Source organism: Simochromis diagramma, unplaced genomic scaffold (genome assembly GCF_900408965.1).
Source record: "Simochromis diagramma unplaced genomic scaffold, fSimDia1.1 OVJJ01000753.1, whole genome shotgun sequence".
NCBI classification, from domain to species: Eukaryota; Metazoa; Chordata; class Actinopteri; order Cichliformes; family Cichlidae; genus Simochromis; species Simochromis diagramma.
Window position 1 is genome coordinate 23,439,226 of NW_024387523.1, and position 24,266 is coordinate 23,463,491.

The 24,266-nt window shown below is 40.4% G+C and overlaps 1 protein-coding gene across 1 annotated transcript; it reads right to left on the reverse strand.

The window, feature by feature from the left end:
* Positions 1-1,732: 1,732 nt before the first annotated feature.
* ldlrap1a (low density lipoprotein receptor adaptor protein 1a) lies at positions 1,733-23,064 on the reverse strand. Its single transcript, XM_040021162.1, has 9 exons — positions 22,840-23,064; positions 13,316-13,458; positions 12,690-12,802; positions 12,155-12,269; positions 7,586-7,658; positions 7,308-7,403; positions 4,562-4,692; positions 4,290-4,324; positions 1,733-2,649 (listed from the first exon to the last, which is right to left on the reverse strand). The coding sequence occupies exons 1-9, from the start codon at positions 22,922-22,924 to the stop codon at positions 2,505-2,507; spliced, it is 936 nt and encodes a 311-aa protein (XP_039877096.1). The 5' UTR covers positions 22,925-23,064; the 3' UTR covers positions 1,733-2,504.
* Between the last annotated feature and the right edge of the window lie 1,202 nt (positions 23,065-24,266).

Here is a 24,266-nt window from a genome sequence, read left to right on the forward strand (position 1 = left end):
TACTAGTACGGATACTTTTAACCTGTAAAGGCAGCTTATGTAGGGGAGAGCAGTGTGTCAAAATGTGATGAATCATCGTCAGTATGCAAATTCAAAAAAACTTTTGATGACCACTAAATCACTTTGATTTTTACTTTCCACAATAATTAGTTAATACAACAAAACACACATCTTTTGTTTAAATGGCTATGGATCAGGGTTTTAATAGTTTTGCAATTTTCATTATTTTTTATTTTTATTTAGTTTTGACTTCAGATTTTCAATTTTATATCAGTTTTAATTCGTTTTTACCAATTGTTTGCTAGTTTAGTTTTTTTGGTTTTTTTTTGAAAATCCTTAGTTTCAGTTATAGTTTTAGCTGTGTTTGCAATAATTAAGTGTAACAAAATCCCAGTTTCATCATATCAGTCATTCTCTTCTGCTTATCCTTGGGTATGTTGCTATTCCAGCTACCATACCCTGGACAGGTCGCCTGTCTGTCGCAGGGCTAACACGCAGAGACAGACAACTCACATTCCCACCTATGGGTTCTTTAAATAAATAAATACATAAATAAATAAATAAAGGCAGATGAACAACCATTGATACCAGGCAACTATAAAATGTATATCTTGGCCCCAATGAGACTATTAACTCTTGCAGCACCGGGTGTTCGTAATTTTGGTTCAAGTGAATTAATAAACTTTTTGAAGGCAATTGACTCACACAGTTATGTAGATATCCCCGTCCTGTTGTCTCGGGATGCATCACGCTGCCTTGCCTGGGGTTAGCTTCTGTTTTCTGGGGATGAGGGTTGAGTGTGCTCCCTTCTCAAGGTAAGCTAGGTTAGCCTTCTTGTGTGAGCTTTTCAAGTGCGCTTTAAGGTTTGTGGGATTTTTTCCCTTTAGAAATGTCCCTCATAATTTGTCTCTTTCCACTACAAGACACTTCATCCAAAACACAGTCATATTCAAAGTAATCCCAAATTGGACTCAGGCGCTTTCTCCCGACTTTTCCTGACATGATTCTGCGCGTGGTCGGAGCAGCAACACAGACGACTCGACTAACGTACTGCCACCTGCTGGCATAATGAGACAGCAAGAAAAAAAATCTGGAAACTAAACTTCATTTTCACCCTTGACTATTGTATGACACACACACACACCAACGAAAACTAAACACATTTTTGCTATAAATTCAGTTAATTTTAGTTAGTTTTCCTTTTTTTGTTTTTATTTTTATTTCCGTTAACGAAAATGTTTTTTCACTTCTAGTTTTCGTTATTTCGTTAGTTTTCGTTAACGATAATAACCTTGCTATGGATCAAATAGACGTGACAGTCAACACAAAAAGGTTCAGACAGCTTTCTGAGAGCAGATATTCCTTATATGACCATGTCTGCATTTGACCACAGAAGCCCCACCCACCTTCTCTTCAAACCTCTTGTTTATGATGAGTAGCCAATGTAAAGACAGTGGGCTTAAAAAGGGGAAAGGACTATCCAAAGGTGTCTAAGCTGAGGAGCTGAACCAGCATGAGAAAAATAAAGAGTCTAACCTGTGAAGTGCAGCAATAACAATATGGAAATGTTCAATGTGGAAATCTTTCAAAGTCAAATTCATGTCTTTCTCACGTGTTCTGGTAAAAAAAATAACTAAATAAATAAAGATATCTATATCAATATTATATATGTTTTCCATTTCTTCTGATGATTCTAACTAGTGTAATCTTAAACTTAGATGAATACAGACCAAAACACTGCTATAAAAATTATATATTCATGATTACATTTTATTTCTATACAACACTGGAATATTTCCAGCAAAATGAAATGGCCACAATAGACTGTGAACATACCTGGGCTACATTCAGCACTGTTACACTGCTGCACTGAAACAGCAAAGCTTACAGCGTGTTGTAAATGAGTCGCTGGGAGATTTCATATAAATACAAGTGCAACAAGATTATAAACATTAAACAACTGTAATTTTTTGCAACCAAAGCAGATTTCACTTAGAGAATAGCTGATTGTCCTGCTGTTATTAAGGCCCGGTGTTACTGTCTGTATATCAGTCAGAATATATACTTACTTCATTCATAAAAAAATAATTATTCAACTATAAATTAGAACTAAACACATACAAAAAAAAAAAAAAAAAAACACTGATTAGGGAGAAACAAGAGAAACAACAAAACAAAGTAAACAAAGGAGAACAAGTGCTGACAGAAGAACATAAGTTAGTAGTAACGCTGTGCAGTGTAATATGGGAGGAGATGGGGTAACATTAAAGGCTGTTATTGCTTTGGTGCACAGGGGCAGCGGCCTGTGCTGTTTCCACAAAGAAAGAGGAAGAACTGCTCATGTGAAGAGTACAACAAGGTGGAGAGGGCAAACTTCATCTCTGAGCTCACAACCCTTCATTCCCTTGCAGATGTACAGTAAACTCATCTTAAATACACACTGATATCTGGTTAATTCATAGGAAGACACCACCACCCCTCCCCCTCTTAGTCGTTGACTCTGGTCAGAAGCCCAAGAAGTCATCCTCAAATGGGCTGACGGTGTTGGGAGTGTTTCCATTGGTGCCATCCCAGTCTGGTTCAATGAGCCAATCTTGGGGGGTCACCCCAATGTCCAGGACCTGGGGGTTAGTACGTGACACTGCCAGTCTGAGGGAAAGAGAAACAACCGTCAACGGTCAACAACAGCTCCCCTTTAAAAGAATGCAAGCAAGCAGAAATTCTTCTATTTTGGTGTGAACCAATCCCATGAAAAGACCAAAACCAGTAATGTACAGGTCTGTTTCTTAATACTCAAATAAAGAGCTTTAAAAACAAAAAATGAATTAAAAAAAAAAACAAACAAAAAAAAAAGCAGCTAAATAATATCCTAAAACAGCTTTGCGGTGTGATTTTTGGTTACAAAAGACAAAATAATCCTGAACAAATCCACTAAAACATTTGGAAACAGCTCAATTCATCACTGCTTTTGGTCTCTTTAAAATGGGACCAATGAGTTCAGCACAGCCCTGATTGTTGACAGAGATGCGCTGAATATGGTCTCAACCAAGCAAAAACAAAACCTCTGCCTGGAAACTGGAATTAGGTTGAACAGAGCTGGGATTAAAATTAAACTCTGATATTTCCATATTGAGGCAGAAAAAGAAGGAAATTCCCTTCAACCTCCATCAGAATGAAGTCAAATAAAATAGAAGAACCAAGAAGGCATCAGCAGCTCATGTAAACAGTAAAAACTAGCAGTCATTCTGTTTCCTACTCTTATCCTCTCGACCCTCAGGGCTTAATAGCAAGCAGAGCTGTTTCGACTCCCAGCATTCAGTTTTCTGCTGATTTTAATTCACTGCAGCTCAGCCTCTCAGACTCGTTTATGTAACTACACCCTCAGTCTGCTCCGATATGTCTGAAACATCCCTTTCTCTCTGGGATAACAATGTCTGCAGAGTCTGGGTAGAGGTCAGTGGGATTACTTCACATTCACTTCATTTGAACTGCGGGATAAACGGTGTTGATCCGTAAATGAGTTCAAGTGACCCACTGCTCCACTTTCAGACACGGGAACTGCTGGACAAAAGCCCCGCTGTGTGGAGTGGAGTCACACCATCCCCACCGCTTCAGCCAAAACACACACTACACATCACAGAGGAGGGTTATTAGACAGACACAGTCATGTTTGTGGTGATGATGAAATGGGTTGAGATAATAACATTTTTCATTTTGACTGAAATTCAATACATTGAATCAAACACAAAATCCATCGACAACAAAGGGATCTGACAGGAAATAAAAGACGGAGCAGGTTGTGTTACCCCGAGTGACTCGCGTCTCTGACCTGTAATCTGGGTTTTCGGGTTTGGAGGTGACTGAATGAAATGGACTGTTAGTAACTGGGACTACCACTCTATGTAAGGCTTGTGATAACAATTGCTCAACTTTACCTGGAAATGAACCATAGCTATCCAGAGCACAGCTGGAGACACAAACACACAGCAGATTGAGGACAGTTTAAAGTTCAGCTATGAAATCATTTCTCACCAACTGTCAAACCTCTACTGAGATTATCCCTTCATTTATATTTTTATATTGTCAGAGAACGGAGGGTTTGCGGTCTGCAGTACACTGAAATCACCAGTAAGTGGCGACATAGAGCCAAGCAGTACAAGTAGGAACTACAGTACAGAGGTAGAGGCAGATTTTGTGTTTTGGGGATGTTTTATTGGGAACAGGGATCAAAGAAAATCACCTAGGATTAATTTCAGATTATTTTAAGACTTTAGAATCAAATATCTCACCTGGAGAAGGCTTCATCCAAACCATCTTCTATTTCCTGCAAGAAAAGCAATCAGTCCTTAACATTAACTCAGGGAAAAGCATGTAATATGTGTGTGGTGCTGGCACAAACAAGGGAAATTTAAAGCAAATCTTTCCAAAAGCTGGAGATCCAAACTGAGTCGGGAAAAATCCAGCTCTCAAACTGAGGATGGTCAACATCGGAGTATGAAAGAACGGTCATTTGTAAGAGATTCACAGTCAACACAGACACAAAGCGAGAGGACGGACTCACCCAGGCAGGATTGTTGTTGGACTCGGAGGTCTGTCTGTGGTTATCCAGCTGATCCTCTCCGATGTTTCCATTGGTCTCTACTGCCACATTCACACTCTTCTCCAAATCCAACAACATATCTGTAGCCACATCTAATAGAAAAGAGATGGAATGACAACTGATTGGTGTTATAATAACAGATCAGAGCAAGACACAGTGCAGCCTCCACACCAGGATGAAGTGACAGAGGGGGCAGTTAAAAATGATGATGGGGCAGATCATCGTGCCATGTCTGTTTCTGCATCTCTGTGGCAATATAATGTTAAAGCATGCAAAGGTTTTCCATGTCCTTTTATGTCTATAGCCATGAATAAATTGGTTTCACAGTTAGTTAGATTTTAGTTGAAATTGGTTACAATAAATTGTTTCACAAACTGTGCTGCGTTGAGCTGTGTAATATCTGTGAAAGGCTAAATGCCAACGTCACAAACCTCCAGTTTCAAAAGCAAGAATTACATTCTCCCAGGAACAGAGAGGCCAGACGTCTATTAAGCCTGTGTGTCTGCGGGAATATAACTCTTTGACCATGGGACTACAGGCGTAAAATAATTATTTTAACCAGTGAGGGCTGACGAATAAAAGCCTGAAGCACCACATACTCTCTATTGTGAAAAACAAAAAAGGCAGATGTGCCATGGAGATTTATTTCCCAGCTGATCACGTTCTGTGAACAGTACGTAGAACTAAAGCTGAAAACTTTAGGCCACACAACATGGCTTGTGCTCACAAACTGGACCAATCACCTGTATGTGCTGCCTGAAAGTACCAACACGGGGCCAAAGCCCCTCGTAAAGTTTGTTGTGAGCATAGAGGGTGTTTCTTTAACACCCACAATGAAATTCTGTGGGAAATTTAAGAATTTTACACACTGGATAAAATGATTAGCACCACATGTCAGTGAGATTATAAAAAACGACCAGAGGCCTGTGCTATAAAGCAGAATTTTGTCTTATCTAGGAAACTGGGTTACCTGGACATCGCTATGGTAACTTATGCTGCAAACCTACCCTGCTCTCACATTAGAGATCAACAAGTATGAAATCACCTACTGACCAATAAAGCTTCAGAAAATAGTGGATCCCTCAGACCTCTGTGTACGAACAGTAGGAGGGTCTAAAGTTTTAATACTGCCTGAAGTCTGTTTCCCACATGAGCATCAGTAATAAATATAAATTACTAGAGATGGACCAATCCGATATTACGTATCGGTATCGGTCCGATACTGACGTAAATTACTGGATCGGATATCGGAGAGAAATAAAAAAATGTAATCCGATCCATTAAATATAAAAAAAAAAACACCTCACAAAACTTGCGACACGGCGTAACTCGGCTCATAACCGTAGCACGTCGGAGCAGTGTGCTCACGTGATAGAGCGGCTGTGTGTATTTGAAGCCTGCTACCAAACCAGCACTTCATCTCTGAGAAGGTTATCCCAGAGAAAAGTAAAGCAAGTGTGTAAGTTCATCTCTGAATGTTTGTAAAGCATTCCCGCGTTAAGCTTAACAACCAATACCTGGAGCGACTGCCTCTTCTTGCTGCTACTTCAATCGTGAAACTGCTTAATGATCAGCTGATCGGCTTTTCTGTCACGACTCCGTCTCTCTTGTTTGTTTATTGCCCACTTCGCGCCAGAAAGAGGAAACCAGCAGCTGAACAACAGCAGCACGTTTAAGCTTGATAAGCTGTTGTTAGAATTTATTTAATATTACGTTCTACACCAGGATCTTTTTCTACGCAGCTGACGGCTGGTAACTGTGCAGGGGCGGATCTAGCAAAGGTTAGCCAGGGGGGCCGATAGGGCATTAACAGGGAAAAGGGGGCACAAAGACATACTTTTCTTTCTTATTCTCATTTAAAATGTCTAGCTTTTAATCAATAATTATCTGAATCTTACACCCAAAGTCCATTACTGTATATAGTAACTGTTAAGTCTAATATACCCTAGTAAGCTATATTACTTTTTCCTTTGGGAAGATACCATCTGTGCAGTCTGCAGTTCTGTTGAAGGAAGATGTTGAATCTATTTAATTATTTTTCAAAAATAATTTCTTTCTGTGCATTTTTTTTCTCCACACTGCATCAAATTCAAGTTGATTACGTCGATTAAGCATCATGAGGTGGAGGTTGGGGGGTGGTTCCCTATTTTTTTTTTTTGCTGGGAGTTTGCAACCCTATTAGTTAGGTTGCTTAAGATTTCTGCTAAGTACTCTTTAAAATACCAGAATAGGAAGGATTGAGTAGGTTTAAGTTTATTAGATTGATCAGTATTGCTGAACTATGAAATATTTTGGGTGCAGTGTATTTTTTTTTTTTTTTTTTTTTTTTTTACATACAGGTATAACAGAATAGCTTTAGTGTTGTTGTTTATTTAAACTTGAGTATGAACTTATACAAAATGCAGCAAGATATTAAAAAAACAGTTTTATTGATTAAAAAACACTATATCGGATTCATATCGGTATCGGCACATATCCAAATTTATGATATCGGTATCGGTCATAAAAAAAGTGGTATCATGCCATCTCTATAAATTACTAGATGAAATTTTATGCTTTCATTTTGCAACCAAAAAAGATAAAGAAAACAACTTTGCCAAGTTCCTTTTTTGGTTTTTGACACCATTTGTGAATGACTACATAATACAAATGACCTCTTGTGGCTACAGCTCCTTTATGCTTTGCATCTTGTTTTTTTTTTTTTTACCTGTCCCTTTCAAACTCCCAAAGCTGTTCGATCTCTCTGAATGAGAACTGCTGCTAGCCTCTCCAGCGGACCCAGACTTTGCTCTCTTCCCTTTCTCTAAAAAACAGATAAGAGGAAACACAGCACAAGCAGGTCAGGACCTGTTTACAGCACATATCAACATATTTGGTGAAACAAGGACAAACACAGACAGTCTCCTGATAAAACAACCCCTCCACAGACGGTGCCTATATGCGTGTCATTTCCAGGACTTGAATGGAGAAGTGTGTGATGCCTACCTTCTTTGGACACCTGCCAGAGCTCGAAAGCTACTGTGAAGGCCTGGGCTACTGTTAGCGCCACAGCCTGAGCCTGGAGGACAGGAGAAAAAGACACAAACAGAGGATGAAAAACAGAGCACTAACTTAAAGAAGTCTGCTTCTCTGACTGCTGTTGACCGTCCAAGAAAACTTTGCATGACCATCAAGATAGAACATGTAGTTTACAACACTAAATGCTTTATCTCAGGTAACAAAGTTATATTTATAACATGGACAGCTGTAAAAATGGTTATAAAATGTTGCCATTCAACAGTAATGCTTTATATTTATATGACTGAAAGATGTGAGTACAAAATGGATAGCTCTTGATCTCTGTCCACAGTCCGTCGTCACTGTCACATAAAAGAAAAAAGGTCACTTTGGGGCTTTAAGTCAAATAATTAATTATTATTTGATTGAATTGCAGACTTTCAGCTTAAATTCAAGGGGTTTAACTGCATGACAATCAACTGTCCAATTACTTTTAAGCCTCTGGAAATGGGGGACTGAATAAAAATGGCTGCAACTGCTGAGCCGTTAATGGAAACTTTTATTAAACCCCTGAAAAGGTGACAGTCTGCACTTCAATCACACTTTACTTCAATCATATTTTGATTATTTCTTTTAAAAATCAAACAATTACCAACTCCGGAAGACGATCAAAGCAGCCAAACGTGAGTACAGGGACAGGGTGGAGCAACAGTTTGACAACCCTCGGAGTATGTGGCAGGGACTAAACACGATCACAGACTTTAGAGGGAAAACCAGCACACCGCAGACCACGGCCTCTCTGTGTGAGGATCTAAACGTATTCTACGCTAGATTCGACGCAGCGAACACCATGAGACCGGACAGTGTGCGCACCGCGGATGACGTCAGTGCGTACACTGTGTCTGAGGAGGATGTGCGGAAGTGCTTCAGGAAGGTGAACGCACGCAAAGCTACTGGTCCGGACGGGATTCCCGGCCGCGTCCTCAGGTCATGCGCGGCTCAGCTGGCTGGAGTGTTCACGCACATCTTCAACCTTTCCCTCTCTCTGTCTGTAGTCCCAGCCTGCTTCAAAATGGCCACCATCGTCCCTGTACCCAAATCCTCCACCATCTCCTCATTGAACGACTGGCGACCTGTAGCCCTGACCCCCATCGTAAGCAAATGCTTCGAGAAGCTGGTCAGGGACTTCATCTGCTCTGCACTACCCGACTCACTGGATCCTCTACAGTTTGCATACCGCCACAACAGGTCCACTGATGATGCCATAGCCCTGACACTACACACTGCCCTGTCACACCTGGAGAAGAGAGACACGTATGTGAGGATGCTGTTTGTAGATTACAGCTCAGCATTCAATACCATCGTTCCCTCGAAGCTGGACAGGAAACTGCAGGATCTAGGACTGAGCAGCTCCCTCTGCAGCTGGATCCTTAGCTTCCTGTCTGACAGACGCCAGGTGGTCAGACTGGGCAGCATCACCTCATCCCCCATCACACTGAACACTGGTGCTCCACAGGGGTGTGTACTGAGCCCTCTCCTGTACTCACTCTACACCTACGACTGCACAGCCACTAACAGCTCCAACATCACACATCACAAACAAAACAGTGAAGAAGTCGCAGCAGCGCCTCTTCTTTCTCAGGAGACTGAAAAGATTCGGCATGAGCCCCCGCATCCTCAGGACCTTCTATCACTGTGCCATTGAGAGCATCCTCACTGGATGCATCACCACCTGGTATGGCAACAGCACCGCCTACAACTGCAAAGCTCTCCAGCGAGTAGTGCGGTGCTCTGAACGGATAATTGGAGGTGAGCTTCCCTCCCTCCAAGACATCTACAGGAAGCGGTGCCTGAGGAAAGCGGGGAGGATCATCAAGGACTCCAGTCACCCCAGCCATAAACTGTTCAGACTGCTTCCATCAGGAAGGAGGTTCTGCAGCATCCGGTCCCGTACCAGCAGACTGACAGACAGCTTCTTCCACCAGGCCATCAGACTGCTGAACACGTCATAGACACCTCAGCTTCACTACTGGAACTTCAACATTATGCACTCCACACTGTATATAAATGCCACTTGTTTTGCACATATTCAACTCTGTATATTTTTATATATTTTATTATTATTATTATTAGTTTGTTTGTTTTTACTATTTAATTTGTAAAAATGTGTATACACACACACACACACACACACACACACACACACAAAAATATTTAGTATACACATCCAGAAATGCATACACTATTATATATTGTACATATATTTATTAGTTTCAGGTCGGCCATTCTTGTATTTTGCTCGTTTGTGTTGTTGTGTTTGCACATCTCTGTTGCTTGTGGGGCTCGCACACAAGAATTTCACTCGCATGTGCTGTGCCAGTGTGCCTGCACATGTGATGTGACAATAAAAGTGATTTGATTTTGATTTGACAATGTATAGAGGAAAAACTACAAAAATGTGTCTTTGTTCAGCACATTATTAACCTCATAACCTCACTTTAATTTCCCTGCTTTAGTTGATTTTTTAAAGTGGTCCTCATATACTTCTCTTTATTATTATCTTTTTTAGTTTAAGACCAGCAGTTTTTTTTCCAACTTTATGTCATTGTCATGTCATTTTTTTTAAAAAAGGTATTATTTTGAACTATGAGTCTTGAAGCACTCCTCTCATTGAGTAGAGGACACAGAGAGGTCATCCCAAATCTCTTCAGAACCCCACTGGTAGATAGAGGAGCACATATTAAGGAAGCAGAGTATTCTCATGTTATCCTGGGAGAAAAAAAGAGCGGAGTGAGGAAGCAAGTAAGATGAGAGGAAAAGTGCCCTTCTGTTTTCAACACCAAGGAAAAGACAGGAAGACGACAGGAGCTTAACTTCTAGGATTTCCTCTTCGGGATGAAGAGGAAGAGCTATGGTGACAGCAAGACACTCGAGAGAGCCAGTTACAGGACGAATGACGGCTGAATGTGGGTCATTACATCATCAGGAAGGTAATGATCCCCCACAGCCACAGAGGAAGATATGCTAAATATTTGAGTTGTTGAGAAACTTTGAATTTAAACTGAAAAGTTAAAAAGTTTGGACACACCTTCTCATTTAATGTCTTTTCTTAATTTTTACTACTTTCTCCATTTTAGATGCAAACTGAAGACATCAAATATATGAAGCCACATATATGGTATCATGTAGCAAAGAAAAAAATATATAAATAACTTTAAACATGTCTTTTATTTTAGAGTCCTCGAAGCAGCCACCCTTCGCTTTGTTGACGGTGCAAACATTTGGCCTTCATGATGTAGTCACCTGAAATGGTTTTCACCTCACAGGTGTGCCATGTCAGGGTTCATTTGTGGAATTTCTTGCCTTCTTTATGGGGTTGGGAACCAATCAGCTAAGTAAAGAGAAGTGAAAGTCCATCATTACTTTAAGCACTGAAGGTCAGTCAGCCTGGAATATTGCTAAAACTTTCAATGTGTGCAGTCGCAAAAATCATCAACCAAGCACGACAATGAAACTAGTTCACATGATGACCACCCAGCCCAGAATAAATTCATCTGAGTCACCAGCCTCAGAAATCACAAGTTAACAGCCACTCAGATTAGGGCCCAGATAAATGCCACACAAAGATCCAGCAGCAGACACATCTCTACATCAACTGCTCAGAGAAGACTGCACAAATCAGGCCTTTGTGTTCAAATAGCTACTAAGAAACCACGACTAAGGAAAAGCAACAAGCAGAGGAGATTTGTTTGGTCCAAGAAACACAAGGAGTGGACATTAGACCAGTGGAAATCTGTGTTTTGGTCTGATGAGTCCAACTTTGAGATCTTTGGTTCCAACTGCAGTGTCTTTGTGCAACGCAGAAAAGGTGAATGGATGGTCTCTACATGAAAGGTTCCCACCATGTGAAGCATGGAGGAGGAGGTGTGATGGTGTGGGGGTGCTTTGCTGCTGACAGTGTTGTGGGATTTATTCAAAATTGAAGGCACACTGAAGCAGCATGGCTACCACAGCATCCATGCCATCCCATCCAGTTTGTGCTGAGTTGGACCACCACTTATCTTTCAACAGGAGAATGACCCCAAACACACCTCCAGGCTGAGTAAGGTCTATTTAACCAAGAAGGAGAGTGATGGAGTGCTGCACCAGATGGCCTCCACGGTCACCTGACCTAAACCCAGTCGAGATGGTTTGGAATGAGACGGAGCGCAGAGTGATGGCAAAAGGGCCAACAAGTGCTCAGCATCTCTGGCAAATCCTTCAAGACTGTTTGAAAACCATTTCAGATGACTCCCTCATGAAGCTCATGGAGAGAACGCCAAGAGTGTGCAAAGCAGTAATCAAAGCGAAGGGGCTATTTTGAGGAATCTAAAATATTAAACATGTTTTGAGTTATTTCACACTTTGTTTACAAAATAATTCCATATGTGTTCATTCATAGTTTTGATGCCTTCAGTGAGAGTCTACAATGTAAATAGTCATGAAAATAAAGAAAAGCCATTAAATGAGAAGGTGTGTCCAGACTTTTGACTGGTAGTGTACGTGCTCTAAACTCACCACTTTCCTCTTTGAGCAGAGGTAGGCGTTGCACTCCAGGGTTCCATTCAGGGTGTTTTGTGCGATATAAGCAAAGACTTTATCGTGTAGTTTATCCACCGTGCAGTAGGATATCCTGCAGACCAGAGACAACAGGTTAGACAAACAGCGTACCGCGTATCCAATGCTTTTTTTTTTTTTGACAGCACAAATACGCTCAAACTTTCCAGAAGCAAGAATGAGATTTACACAGAAAGACTAAAAAAAAAAAAAAAAAAAAAAAACAGTTGAAGACGGATTGACCTGCCGTGTTAGTATGTTTTTGTCAAAGATTAATACAATGTTGATTTTTTTAAAAATGAGTAAACACTGGCAACCCCTCAGCCTCCTAGTACACACCCCTATACTGGACCTTTAGGTCACGGTACTGACACTGGAACCCGTCTGAGACTTTCATATGTGACTTTTTGGTTTCAATGACACCCACCAAGGAGAATCTATTTCAAATTACTTAAGTGATGAAATAAAATTACAAAACCAGTCATTCTACACATACCTGTATATGGACACGTTTTCCAGGAGTTTATTTGTTGAGCTGTCATGTAGGACAATTCCCTGAGGAGAAACCTTAAGAGTGACCTTCTGAGATTTCTTCCCACTGGCTTTAGCCTGTCATGGGGAAAATAACGCAGCGGAAACTGATGATTGTTTTATGACCGAAATGCAAAACGTCCGCACACTGCTTACATACTACTCAGCTCTTCTACAATGTCTATTTCCGGTGCTACGCTAGAGACAACATTGTACATTATTAATCACCAGACACTTTCAAAAAACCCTGCATTTACTATTTATCAGGATTTAGTGCGAGGATGTATGGAAAAAGGCACAGTAAGATACAGAGAGCAGCTTTAAACTAAATTTGATCCAGAGTTTATAAACATGCAGACGGTGGTGAGGACATGATAAAAGCCTTAATGTCAGTATGTTTGTGAAATTTAAGAGAGCTTAACAATTTTAGATGTTCTATTTTAAGAAAAAAATAATGATAATAATTAAAGCGGTAGTCTTAAAAGCCACTGGATTGTTTTTCTTACACTGCTGTTGTTGATTTTGGCAGGAAATCAAAGCAGAGCAGTCAAAAGTGGAGATAATGTAAACTGTGAATGAGCGATCTCTGACCGTGGCAACAATCCTCTTTACAGCAGCTGCTGACAGCTCCTCTCCTTTGGGTTGGTCCACCAGTGTCATGCCAAGATGTCGAAGATTAAAGGTCATGCCCTCTAAGATGGTCTCCCGCGTGTCTGTCCAGTTCTCTGGGAGCTCTGCGGAGAAGAGCGGGAGCGGCCGATACTCTGATCAACTGTAACGACGTTCTTGTCAAACATCAAGCGTTGCAAACATCAAATATTTATCTGCTTTTTCCCAGGGTTCATGTTCCAAAATAAATAAGGCTCGTGCAACATTCAAAGACTTTGAGAAAAACACAAATCAGAAGAAATGTAAACAGTCTGTGTTGAACTTAGAGTTGGCCCACTTCATGTGCTCCCTCGCTGAAGAGGAAAGGCAAAACAGGGTATCTAGGTCAGAGGTGCTGAGGCGTAAAGTAAATATTTCATCTTCCAAATAGCTTATAGGGCTCGACAATAAAAAACATGAAGAGTTTGGAGCAAGTTGTACATGCACTGTGACACGCTGTGATAAGAGGAAAGCGTGGTAACATCAGCGATCTCTCCAACAGCATGAATCATGTGTCGTTCTCAAAGTGCATTACTGTCTCCATTTTTAAAATTTCTCTGAAAAAGACTGTTTAAAGTGTAACTACTGAAGGAACAGCTTCTACCTCTGTGTGATTTCTTATCAGGTTTTGTGTGGCGCTGGCCGACCCTGAACCTGTAATACTGTTTGCACTTTCATCAGAGAAAAAAAAAAAGGGGGGGGGGGGGGGTGAAGGAAGGGGGAAAAAACTCAATCCACCATTATTACCTAGAATTTCACCCTCCTAGCATTTCCCTCCTCTGGGATGTAGTACATACCACACAGTCATGCTGGTACATATTCACACACATACATTTTGAATGCAGACTACACAAACTGGACCAAGAGATCTTAAGACCTTAAAGTCTTAGAAGGAAACTCAATGTGATTTTCCGTCACATGTACACTGTTATAAAAACAGGTGCTCATATTAACACAGCCAAGGCACGTGTGAAAGCATCAGATATCATCATCATCGTTATCATCAGGCCGTTATTTATAGTAACAATATCGGCTACAAAATAATCAAACATAAAGCGTTTAAGTACAGGGACTGCAGAGCATCATCAGCTGGAGTTTATGTTAACAGTGCCAAGAGATCCAGAGTTGGGAAAGCAGAATCACGCCTGAGACAAAAGGCACTGGTGGGCACCATGGTGATAAGTAGAGTGAATTTGGGTTAACTAGTTCCCACTTCAGACCCACGTCAACAAAGCAAAACTCAAGGAGGAACACCACAGACTCTAGGAAGACATCCTAGCAGGTGTAGAGGAAGAGGAAATTGGCAGAACACAGGGGCTCTGGCAACGAGGAGCATGAACAAGATGGGAGGTATCCTGCAGTACAGGATCACCTGGGGAAACATCATGCATGCAGACTTAAAGTGGGTCCTGTTCCTGGTGCAGGCAGTGCATGAAGTTTGGTGAAAGAGTGAGACACCCTCCTGCACCCTTTGCTCTGGAAGAGGCTCTTTGGAACATCTTCTCAGCAGCTGCCCAAAGGCTCTGGGGGATAGCCATACCAAGGTGCTGAAGGCAGAGGCAGGTAGCCTCAGTCATCAATACCAGCAAACACCATCAAGTCAAGTCAATTTGTGTAAGCAACTAAAGCTGTCAGGGCACACTGTCAAAATATCACTTAATCATCACCTCTGAGGCCTCAAAACAGCTGGAACACAGGCTAGAGGACGTTCCAAGAGCAGACAGAAGACACTGTTTGTTTATTTATTTTACCTTGTGCTTTTGTTTTCTTATTTTTCTTCGTATTCATTGTTCTATAATGTATTTTATTCTATTGTTAAGTGAAAGTTTGAAAGGCGCTTTAAAATAAAAATTGATTATTATTACTTTTCAGCATGCCTACTCTGTAACGTTCCTGACGCAATTGGTTGTTATAAGAGTGGCCAAGAGGAGGCCTATTCAATCTATGTGTAAAGCAGCTGATCATATGAAGAACGCTCCCAATCTTTTGCATCACACAGAGCTCAGTGTAGAAAGAAAAACTGAGCTTGTACAAACGCTGACCCTATTTAATGTGAGCGTCCATCACTGTCAGAAAACAATAATATACAAAAGCATAATAGGCCACCTGGAAATAGCTGAAAACAAATTTAATTTTCATAACAAATAAGTTCAGCTTCTCTTTTGGTAAACATTTCATGTTTCGCTCATTTTATGAGAGAAGTGGAATCAGGGAGTCTTTGAAACCTATGTTGAAATGTAACCAGGTCAAAAAGTCTACAACACACTGATTACTGAGAAAATCCTTTCTCTGTATCCACGACTGCCTCCTATAAATGTGTTACATTAAGGAATAAATTATAGTGAGTGGAAAACGTAACAAATGTAATGCTAGTAACTGCAGATATTAATGTTTTCCATTTTAGACAGTGTTGGAGAGCTAATATTGAGCTTGTAATAAAGAACCTGTTCTGGTTTTCAGTTTGTTTCACCAGCAGCAGAGACTGTACCAGGCACCAATCAGCCCAAGAATGCAGAAGGCTTTGAGGATAAAAGGTCAGCAATCGTTATACGTCAAAGGAAACAGCTGTGTGCATGAGTCAACTGAGAACAAGAAAAACCAGGTGACCTGCTACTAACATCACACCCGTATGTGGCAAATAATCACTTACTGGTTTTTCACTGTAGTATTGGGGGAGGTGTCTTGGTATAATGTGAGAAAGATAAGAAAAAGAGGAGAAAAAAATTGGAAGACAAAGCCTCAGTTTTCAGCTCTATAGATATCCATTTCATCCAACACTGATGGATGAGTAGCCATTTGATTTGTCAGAGTGCAAAATAACTCTTAGTTGCAAACTGTGACAACAATGGTGCTGATCCAGAAAGGTCCAACTGACAGGCAATTTGCATCCTGGCTGATTTGTGTGTCTACAACAAACACTGGATCACTGGGGAAACCACCAACTGTGGTCCTACAACTCTGGACTCCTCCAGTGCCAAATTATCTTTTTCTCAGCCTCTGCTGCCTTTTCACTTTCCTCCCTCCTTCACTGATCTACGCCTGCACGCCTCTCAAATTATTATGCACAGAGTCCCAAATTCACCAGAGTTTATGTTTGGGATTCTAATAATGTGGGGAAAACGTAAACACATTAGTGAGAGTGTGCCAATTTGGAAGTCTCTGCAGATGCAAAGTCGAGTAAATTAGGGGCAGAATGCATCTGAAATGTTTATCAGTGAAAGACCTGATGTGCCAAGCAAGGTCTTTAAACCTAGACAAAATAAGGTGAGATAAATTTTTAGTCCAACTGCATTCTCATCGCTTTCAGAAAAGCAATGCTTCTTCATGGTTAAAGGGGGCGGGGGAAGCCCACTACACATTGAGGACACACCCCTCCTAATGAGTTTGTTCAGCTTCCTGTCTGTTACATTGGCCAGTTCCTAAACCAGTTACACACATTTGGCTCAAATAGTCACACACTGTTTCTCCCATAATAGGGCAGCTATGGAGAAGCATGTTCATTTGATTTTATTTTGAGAGGATCACATTGTAAAATCAGAAAGAGATGCTCCCTGTATACAACAGCAGCAGTCTGCTCTTCATACAGCAGCTAAGTGGTCACAAGCAGGTTTATGATAACATATATAAATACTAGGGGTGCAACGATACACAAAATTCACGGTTCGGTTCGGTTCGATACTTTGGTGTCACGGTTCAATATTTTTTCGATACAAAAAAAATGTTCATGCATTTTTAATTTGTCATTTATTAAAATTATAAATATATATTTTAACTCAAAAGTACAGTTTTTAAATTTAACCCTAACCCTTGTGCGTGTTTTTTATTTTGACAGCGAATGCGCACCTGCGGACCACTTATGTGCAGCCCTGGTTATTTAGCTCATCATATTGCAGCCACAGAAATTCTTTTGTCCATGAAACCATAAAGCTGCACTTTCTTTTTGCCTTATAGTCTGATTTGTCATAACTTCTCCGTTTTGTGGTAAGCTTTTCTTTGGCTGTCACTTCTTCACCCTGACCTGTCTTATTTGGCTCAGCAGAACTGAAATGCTTTTACACGCTCACTCACATAAGCTCAGCGATTCTCTGCGCGATCAACCTCTCACATGTTTAAGCTGCGGGAGATTTCACTTGTCATGTTTGCATAGTAAGCTAACGATTAATAAGACGATGTCAGAGGAATTGGTGCACAAATTATCATCACTCACAGATCAGTGCTGTCGCTCTCTATACACAGTTCGCACGATTGCAAAGTGAAAGCAAAAAAACAAGCGCAAATCCAAACGCGACTTCAATATGTCACATATTGACAGTGGCTCACCGATGCCAATGACATAATTACCCAGCTACATTTCTGAAAGAATGCAAAAGCATTGACATATATTTTTCCTACAATAGCCCGACGGGCAGGGAAGAGATAGATTTTGGTAGCCCGACTGAAAAAAATCGCTAGCTCCGGGACGTCGGGCTAGCGATATTGCAAGCCCTGTATCTGATTGAGGAATCACTCATCTTTGGAAAAGAGAGTTTATTACAGAGAAATGGCTCTTTCCAAAATAAAAGCTATACTATCCGCTTCTTCTGGGCTATATTCTCAGCAGCATAAGGAGAATCATGTGCTAACAGCTGTCTAAATGACTCGGCTAAAGTTAGTAGCATGCTTGCTTTTTTTTGTCTGCTTCCACTTGTCTTTGCACTAGGATGATGTCGGCGTAAATGTGCAGTCATATTCGTTGTGTTCCCACTAGTGCTTTCAGGTTAATCTCGTTGAAATGACCTTAACGCCACAACACGGCAAATCTCCGTTAACGAGCTACCGCCGATCGCTCTGTGCATGGGGCTAGACGGCAAACACGTTAACGAGCTAACTGCGCTAACACACTAGTTCACACCAATGTAATTGAGCATTGCGTGGCACATCCAACATACTGTTTTACTTTAGTTCATGACTCGCTTACCTTCAGGGTCATACGTCACATGAAAACCAAAATAATTCCAAACGCCAGACCTGAATGAGGTTCAATTTGCCTGTTGCAAGGAGAGCTTAACTTCTGTCTCGCTAGCTTGCCCTGCGCTCTTCCTTCTGACTATGCTGTCTGTGTTGAGCGCTCAGTGGATCTGCGCTCGACAGTGCAGCCTAGGCGGAGTAGTCGAACACAGATTCACTGAGCGCTCAACACAGACAGCATCGTCAGAAGGAAAATTGATAAAATAAATTACAAATGTTGTATTGTTCGATACATATGCGTACCGAACCGAAAGCACTGTATCGAACGGTTCAATATCGATACGAATATCGTTGCACCCCTAATAAATACATATTTGCTTTCCACTGTTATGATAGGTCGTACACATTTGTGTTTTATTGTGAAACTTTTTATGATTTTTACCTATGAAAAGTGCGACATAATTCTTTTAATTTAAGTACTTATATTACACAGAGAGTTTCAATCCTGAGGGTGCTGTGGAGTAGAAGTGGTTCTTGTGTATAAACTCACAGTGAAGGACAACCTTCTGATTGGTGGGCTACGCTCACATTAGCAAAGAGGGTTGCCTTCATCTGAAGAGTGTATGAAGCAGACTTAGCCACATAGCAAGGCTTTCTTTGCATTAGCTTTGCTCAACAAAACCCAAACCCTCTATGAGAGGTAACAGGCATCACAGCGGTGGCTATCAACCTTCTCTGTGGTTCGTTAAACTTTTTTCGACAAAATGGACCAATTGGGTTCTGTCCACTTCAGTCAAGTGGAACATGAATAAAATAAAATAAAAACTTAAAAGTCAGCTACTGCCTGTAAAGCTGTCATATGTTAAACCTGACTTTAAACAAGATTCTGAAAAACTGCATTCAGGTGAGATACTGTCCCAAGAAGATGTCACTTCAAACAGAAGTGTTAGACTGGCTCAACATCCATTGTTGCTTATGTCTCAAACACAGTTCTGCAGTGGTCAGGTTGGCAGACTGTCATCACGAAAATTCATACACAGGAAAATATGCAATACCATTTTGAAATAAATGGGGAAAACTGTGATAAATTGATGAGACATATTTTTTAATTAAAATTTTACATTAAAAAAGTAGTATAATACAAAAAACATCATCGAAGAGAGCATTTTTAAATTGTCTAACTATTGCAAAAATAATACAGTATCATTACTTTTAGGTAAATGTGTATGACAAATATTTTAAGATTGTCAGGTAGCTTAAAAAAACAACAACAACAACAACAAAACAACAACATTACTTTCAGGCTGTAGTGTTGTGCTTCTGCTGACGTTCCCATATGTTCATTGCAGGTCAAATAGAGTGGTACAGTAGGTTGCTACTGTTTTCCATCTAGTTGATGACAGACTTTTTTCAGCTTCATTTTGAGACTTTAAGAGAAACCTAACTCTTTTTACAGACCATTCAATTGTTTATCCTGTTAAAATAACACAGTCTAGTAACATTAGTCACAGGCAGGACTGATGACGCTGGCTGTGCAGCTCTAGCATTGATGTTACTGTTTTATTACTAGCCATAGCCGCTAGCCACTACCTTAATGATAACAACATAACAGTTAAACAGCTAACAGGTAAAGTTTAGCCATTAAATATATCATAGTAGAATAAAATATAATACAATTTAAATAATTACATAAATGTGGTGCAGAACCTGCCATAGCAGTTTGGGATTTCATGGAAGACAGACAGTAACATTGTAAAGGAAAAAGGAGCCATGGATTTTTAAATGCAAGCATCACTGCTAAAAGAAATGCAGCACAACTGATCAGCGCTGTTGCATTCACATCAAATGCCACATGCTGAATCTCCAACTTCAGCCTCATGGCGTTCCGGATGATTTTAATACAAGTCATATTTATTCATCAAAAAGTCCATTACAGCCAGTTTAGAGCAACCACAGAAATACAGCTGCAGAGAAAACTAGTCAGAGCTAAAGAGTGGCACTTGTTGGAGAGGATCCTGGAAAAAGGGCTCTTCAACACAAACAAATAAACTTTGGGGGTCCCCTTAACACTGTTGGCATAGGCCGTCTAAGCCAGGGCAAAAGAACAGAGAAGATGAAGTCTTAGCTAGATAAGCTGAATGTATTTCTCCTAACACAAACTTATGGTGAGAAAACAGAATATGCAAAGAGGCATACAAGTGACGTGACATAGGTGGACCACAACTTTTCTATACACGGTCCATCTAAATGAATCATCCGATTACAAAAAGCTTTTTTTTTTAAAGTAATGGTCACAGAAACCTAAAATTTTAAAATACATGGCTGAATATAAAGTTTTACATACGACACTTACAATGTTCGGCAAGCACTTAAGGTGCGCCCCCCGGATGCATGGCACATGTCCAGATGATAGTCAAGCTGTCTGGAGTCACTGCAGCCACTGCTGTTGTTACTCTACCTACTGGCATCCATGGGAAACTCACGAATCCGCTCTTTCTAACAGCATGCCTTTCAATCGGCACTCTGAAATCTGATCATTCTTTTTGATACACCCTGTACTAAAGGCAAGCGAGTACCAATGACAGAGAAGGTTACTGGTGATTGACATATGACAGGTTAACAAATATAATAGAGTACCTAAAAAAAAAAAATCAACAGCGAGAACGCAATGCATGCTGAGTTAATCGATTCCTCTATTGACACCCTTTTAGCCTATAGAATAATAATAAAAAAAACAAAAACAAAAAAACATCACGGCAGCAGCTGAACTACCAGTATCCTAAAACCAACTGGTGAAGTCACAGTAACTATGACCATCTTTTTATGTACAGTTTGTAATACAGTCTCATTAATGGAAATGATGCCTGGGTCCTCAGGTGCTCGAGCCCTGTACTGCATTCACCTGACCCAAAGTAATCCCTACCCCGAGTACATGGAAATGTAGGACGATTCTGACGAAGGCAACGTCAGACCTAAAAATCCAGCATGAATGATATGGGTCAGTGCTGGTGAAGAATGCGTGCCCTGCAGCCAGGTAATCTATGACCAAACTTCAATACTCTACTTCTACGACAAGTGGGTCAGTAGCCACATTTACAGGAAGCCGTTAATTCCACGAACAATCAGAATAGCCCACTTCCAGTCGGAACGGCTGCCACAGGCATACAAACAACTCAGGCAGAAGAAACTCGCACTGTGGAAAGTGTCTGCCAGATGTAATACAGCCAGATATCACCTCTCCACTGACAGCTGGGAAGATGTAAGATTAACATCTCAGCCTCATCCATTAACGCAGTAATGTGCAGGCATAATATGGAAGTGTCCATCTCTAATTTCTACGGCGTTGCCTTTTCCCTGGTGAGCAACTAAGGTTACACACAACAATGCAGTGTGTTTATGTTATCCACCCTGTCACTCTCTAATGTCTCTGCAGATGTGACAGTAGCCTTTCTGGAATTTAAAAAGAAAAAAGGAAAACAAAAGAGCAGCAGTATGACTTGAAGCCAACAGGGGCAGTGCACAGACTCACCCCGCAGCATTCCTGGCTTGTCCTCTTGGTTACAGGCTGTGGACTTTTCATGCTTTGGAAGCCACACGGTCATTCCCCCAACCCCACAACTTCACAGGCAGGATCAAGTGAGATTTAGCTTACAAAGTGGCCCTTGAGTCCTACAATGGGTGCCAATTCCTTCTTAAAGGAGCTTTATGTTAATGCTGCTGCATGTGACTGCTCCTGCCCTGGCAAAGTGCTCTTCAGCAACATACAATGGGGGAAATATAAATATAATAAGATCTCGTGCTGACGATGACCTCTGAACTTCCTCTGGCAGGGTTGGCGGAAAGAGGGAGGTGGGATTATCAAGAAATCCAAAAATACCTTTTTAGTTAGCGAAACACAAAGCAAAAGAAGTAGTTGGTGTAATTCCCACCTGACTAAAAGACCGTGAGAAACACACAAAAATCAGTCTTGAAACACGTGAATAATCCACGAGAAATGGCACAAATTAGAAATAAAACTTCTAATTAGTTTTGTTGCTGTGGTTCGTTTTAAAATAACTTGAATTCCCGGAAAATTCCTGCACCATGATAAACCGCATTGCAAACAGTTACTCAGCCTCCGCAGGAAGAAACCGCTGTATGTTTCCCCAGAACAGAAACACTAAGCGGGAGAAACTATTTACCTTTACCCTCCTTTGACAAACTAAAAGAGACGTAACTGCTCAAGCTAAAGAAAAAAAAGAGATGTCAAACTCCTTCTTTACCACCCGCTGTGACAGCCGACAGCACAATACGTCGTTTGTGAAACAAAAACCAAAGTTTGGTCAAGTTAACCTATAAATGTCTTAATTAATCACTATTTGTCACAGGAAAAAAAAGGTAAATTGGGTACAGGCAAAGTAAACTCCGGCTAGGCGGAATTTTAAATTAGTTGCTAACGGTAAAAAAAAAGAAGAAGGTATTACCTTTTATTTTTATGTTTTTTTAATTTTCCTTTAGCTAATTTAACGAGTATTTCTTACTTCTGTGTTTGCTGGCAGTCCACGACTGTTTCGCCATACTTGGGCTCCGGATAATAGCTCTTCCAGCAGACCTGAGGGCATCCATGTCGGTGTGTTGAAGTGCAGAGAGTCGGTGAAGTTCCCCGAAGTGTTCCAGGAGAAATGTTGACCGGACTGCTGATGGGGAGAGAGGATGGACCTGTGGTGCCTTCCAGTGCAGTCAGAAATCCCGGTGTTGTGTCAAAAAGTCATCGCCTGCCAAAAACTTTCCGTGTGTTTCTTATATGTAATATTTTTCCTACAAAGGGGTTATATATAAAATTAAAATTACCTGTTTTTCAAGTATCTTCATAACTCTGTGTTATTGTACTGACATTATAACCAATCCGGTCCTTTTTGTGCACTTAAAATATGTTTACACAACTATTGTTATATTTGTTGCAATTTTTGCTGTCCTCTTAGGCCAAAAAATATTTTTAATGTCAACGAGGTTTTTTTTTAACTGGATAAGTCCGGCTTCTACCTTGTTACAGGAATGTTGATTGTGGCTCAAGATGACTTGATATCATTCATGAGGGATACATTTCACAGGTTTCACATATTATAGACACAAAAACTTATATATAGAAATTTAAATACGAGCAATCATTTTTTGCACAACACTGACTTTACTAGCCGAACAGAGGAGTGGTGCTGCATTTGAATTACATGGGACATTACGTGGTATCTGAAAGGATGCTAAATAAATAAATTAAAAAAGAAGAGACGATTCATATGGAAGAGCCACATAAATATGACCAAATCAGAACCTCAACTATAGCTTTCAGGACACAATTTTAAAGAATGCTCTTACAGTATAAACCCAGAATTGGCAGACTGCCCGTATAACAACTTGGTTAGCAAAATGCATTTATAAACTATACAGGCACAATAGACAGGCATGTCTGCTAATCAGTGCTAAATAACAGACAAGTAAATCTCTAGAATTTCATTCACTAAAACTGAAGCAATTACAGATTTCATTCTTGACATATCTTAAGATAAGAAGTAGTTTCTGTTTTTTTTTTTCTTTCTTTCCTATTTCTGTTTTCGTTGTTCCTATTTCCGCTGTGTTTTGTGTGCTTTTTCAGCGTTTTGCTTATTGCTGGTGTTGTCTTAAGTTGCAGTTCGTTTGGCCTCTCAGGGCCACCGTAAGAAGTGTAACCTTAACATCGTCTGTTTTCTCTGCAGGATAAAGAAATGTTGCTCTAGTAATGAAATCTCTCAGCACAACTCTTAAAAATATATATGCACTTATAAATTGATTGTAAGTGTATACATTGTATTGTGTGCAATGGATACAGAGTGTATTTCCTTTGTATCCATTATTATTTCCATTTATTAAAAAAACAAAACCCAAAACAAATCTATGTAGTAGATGGTGGAGAAAAGGAACATTTCCATCATTA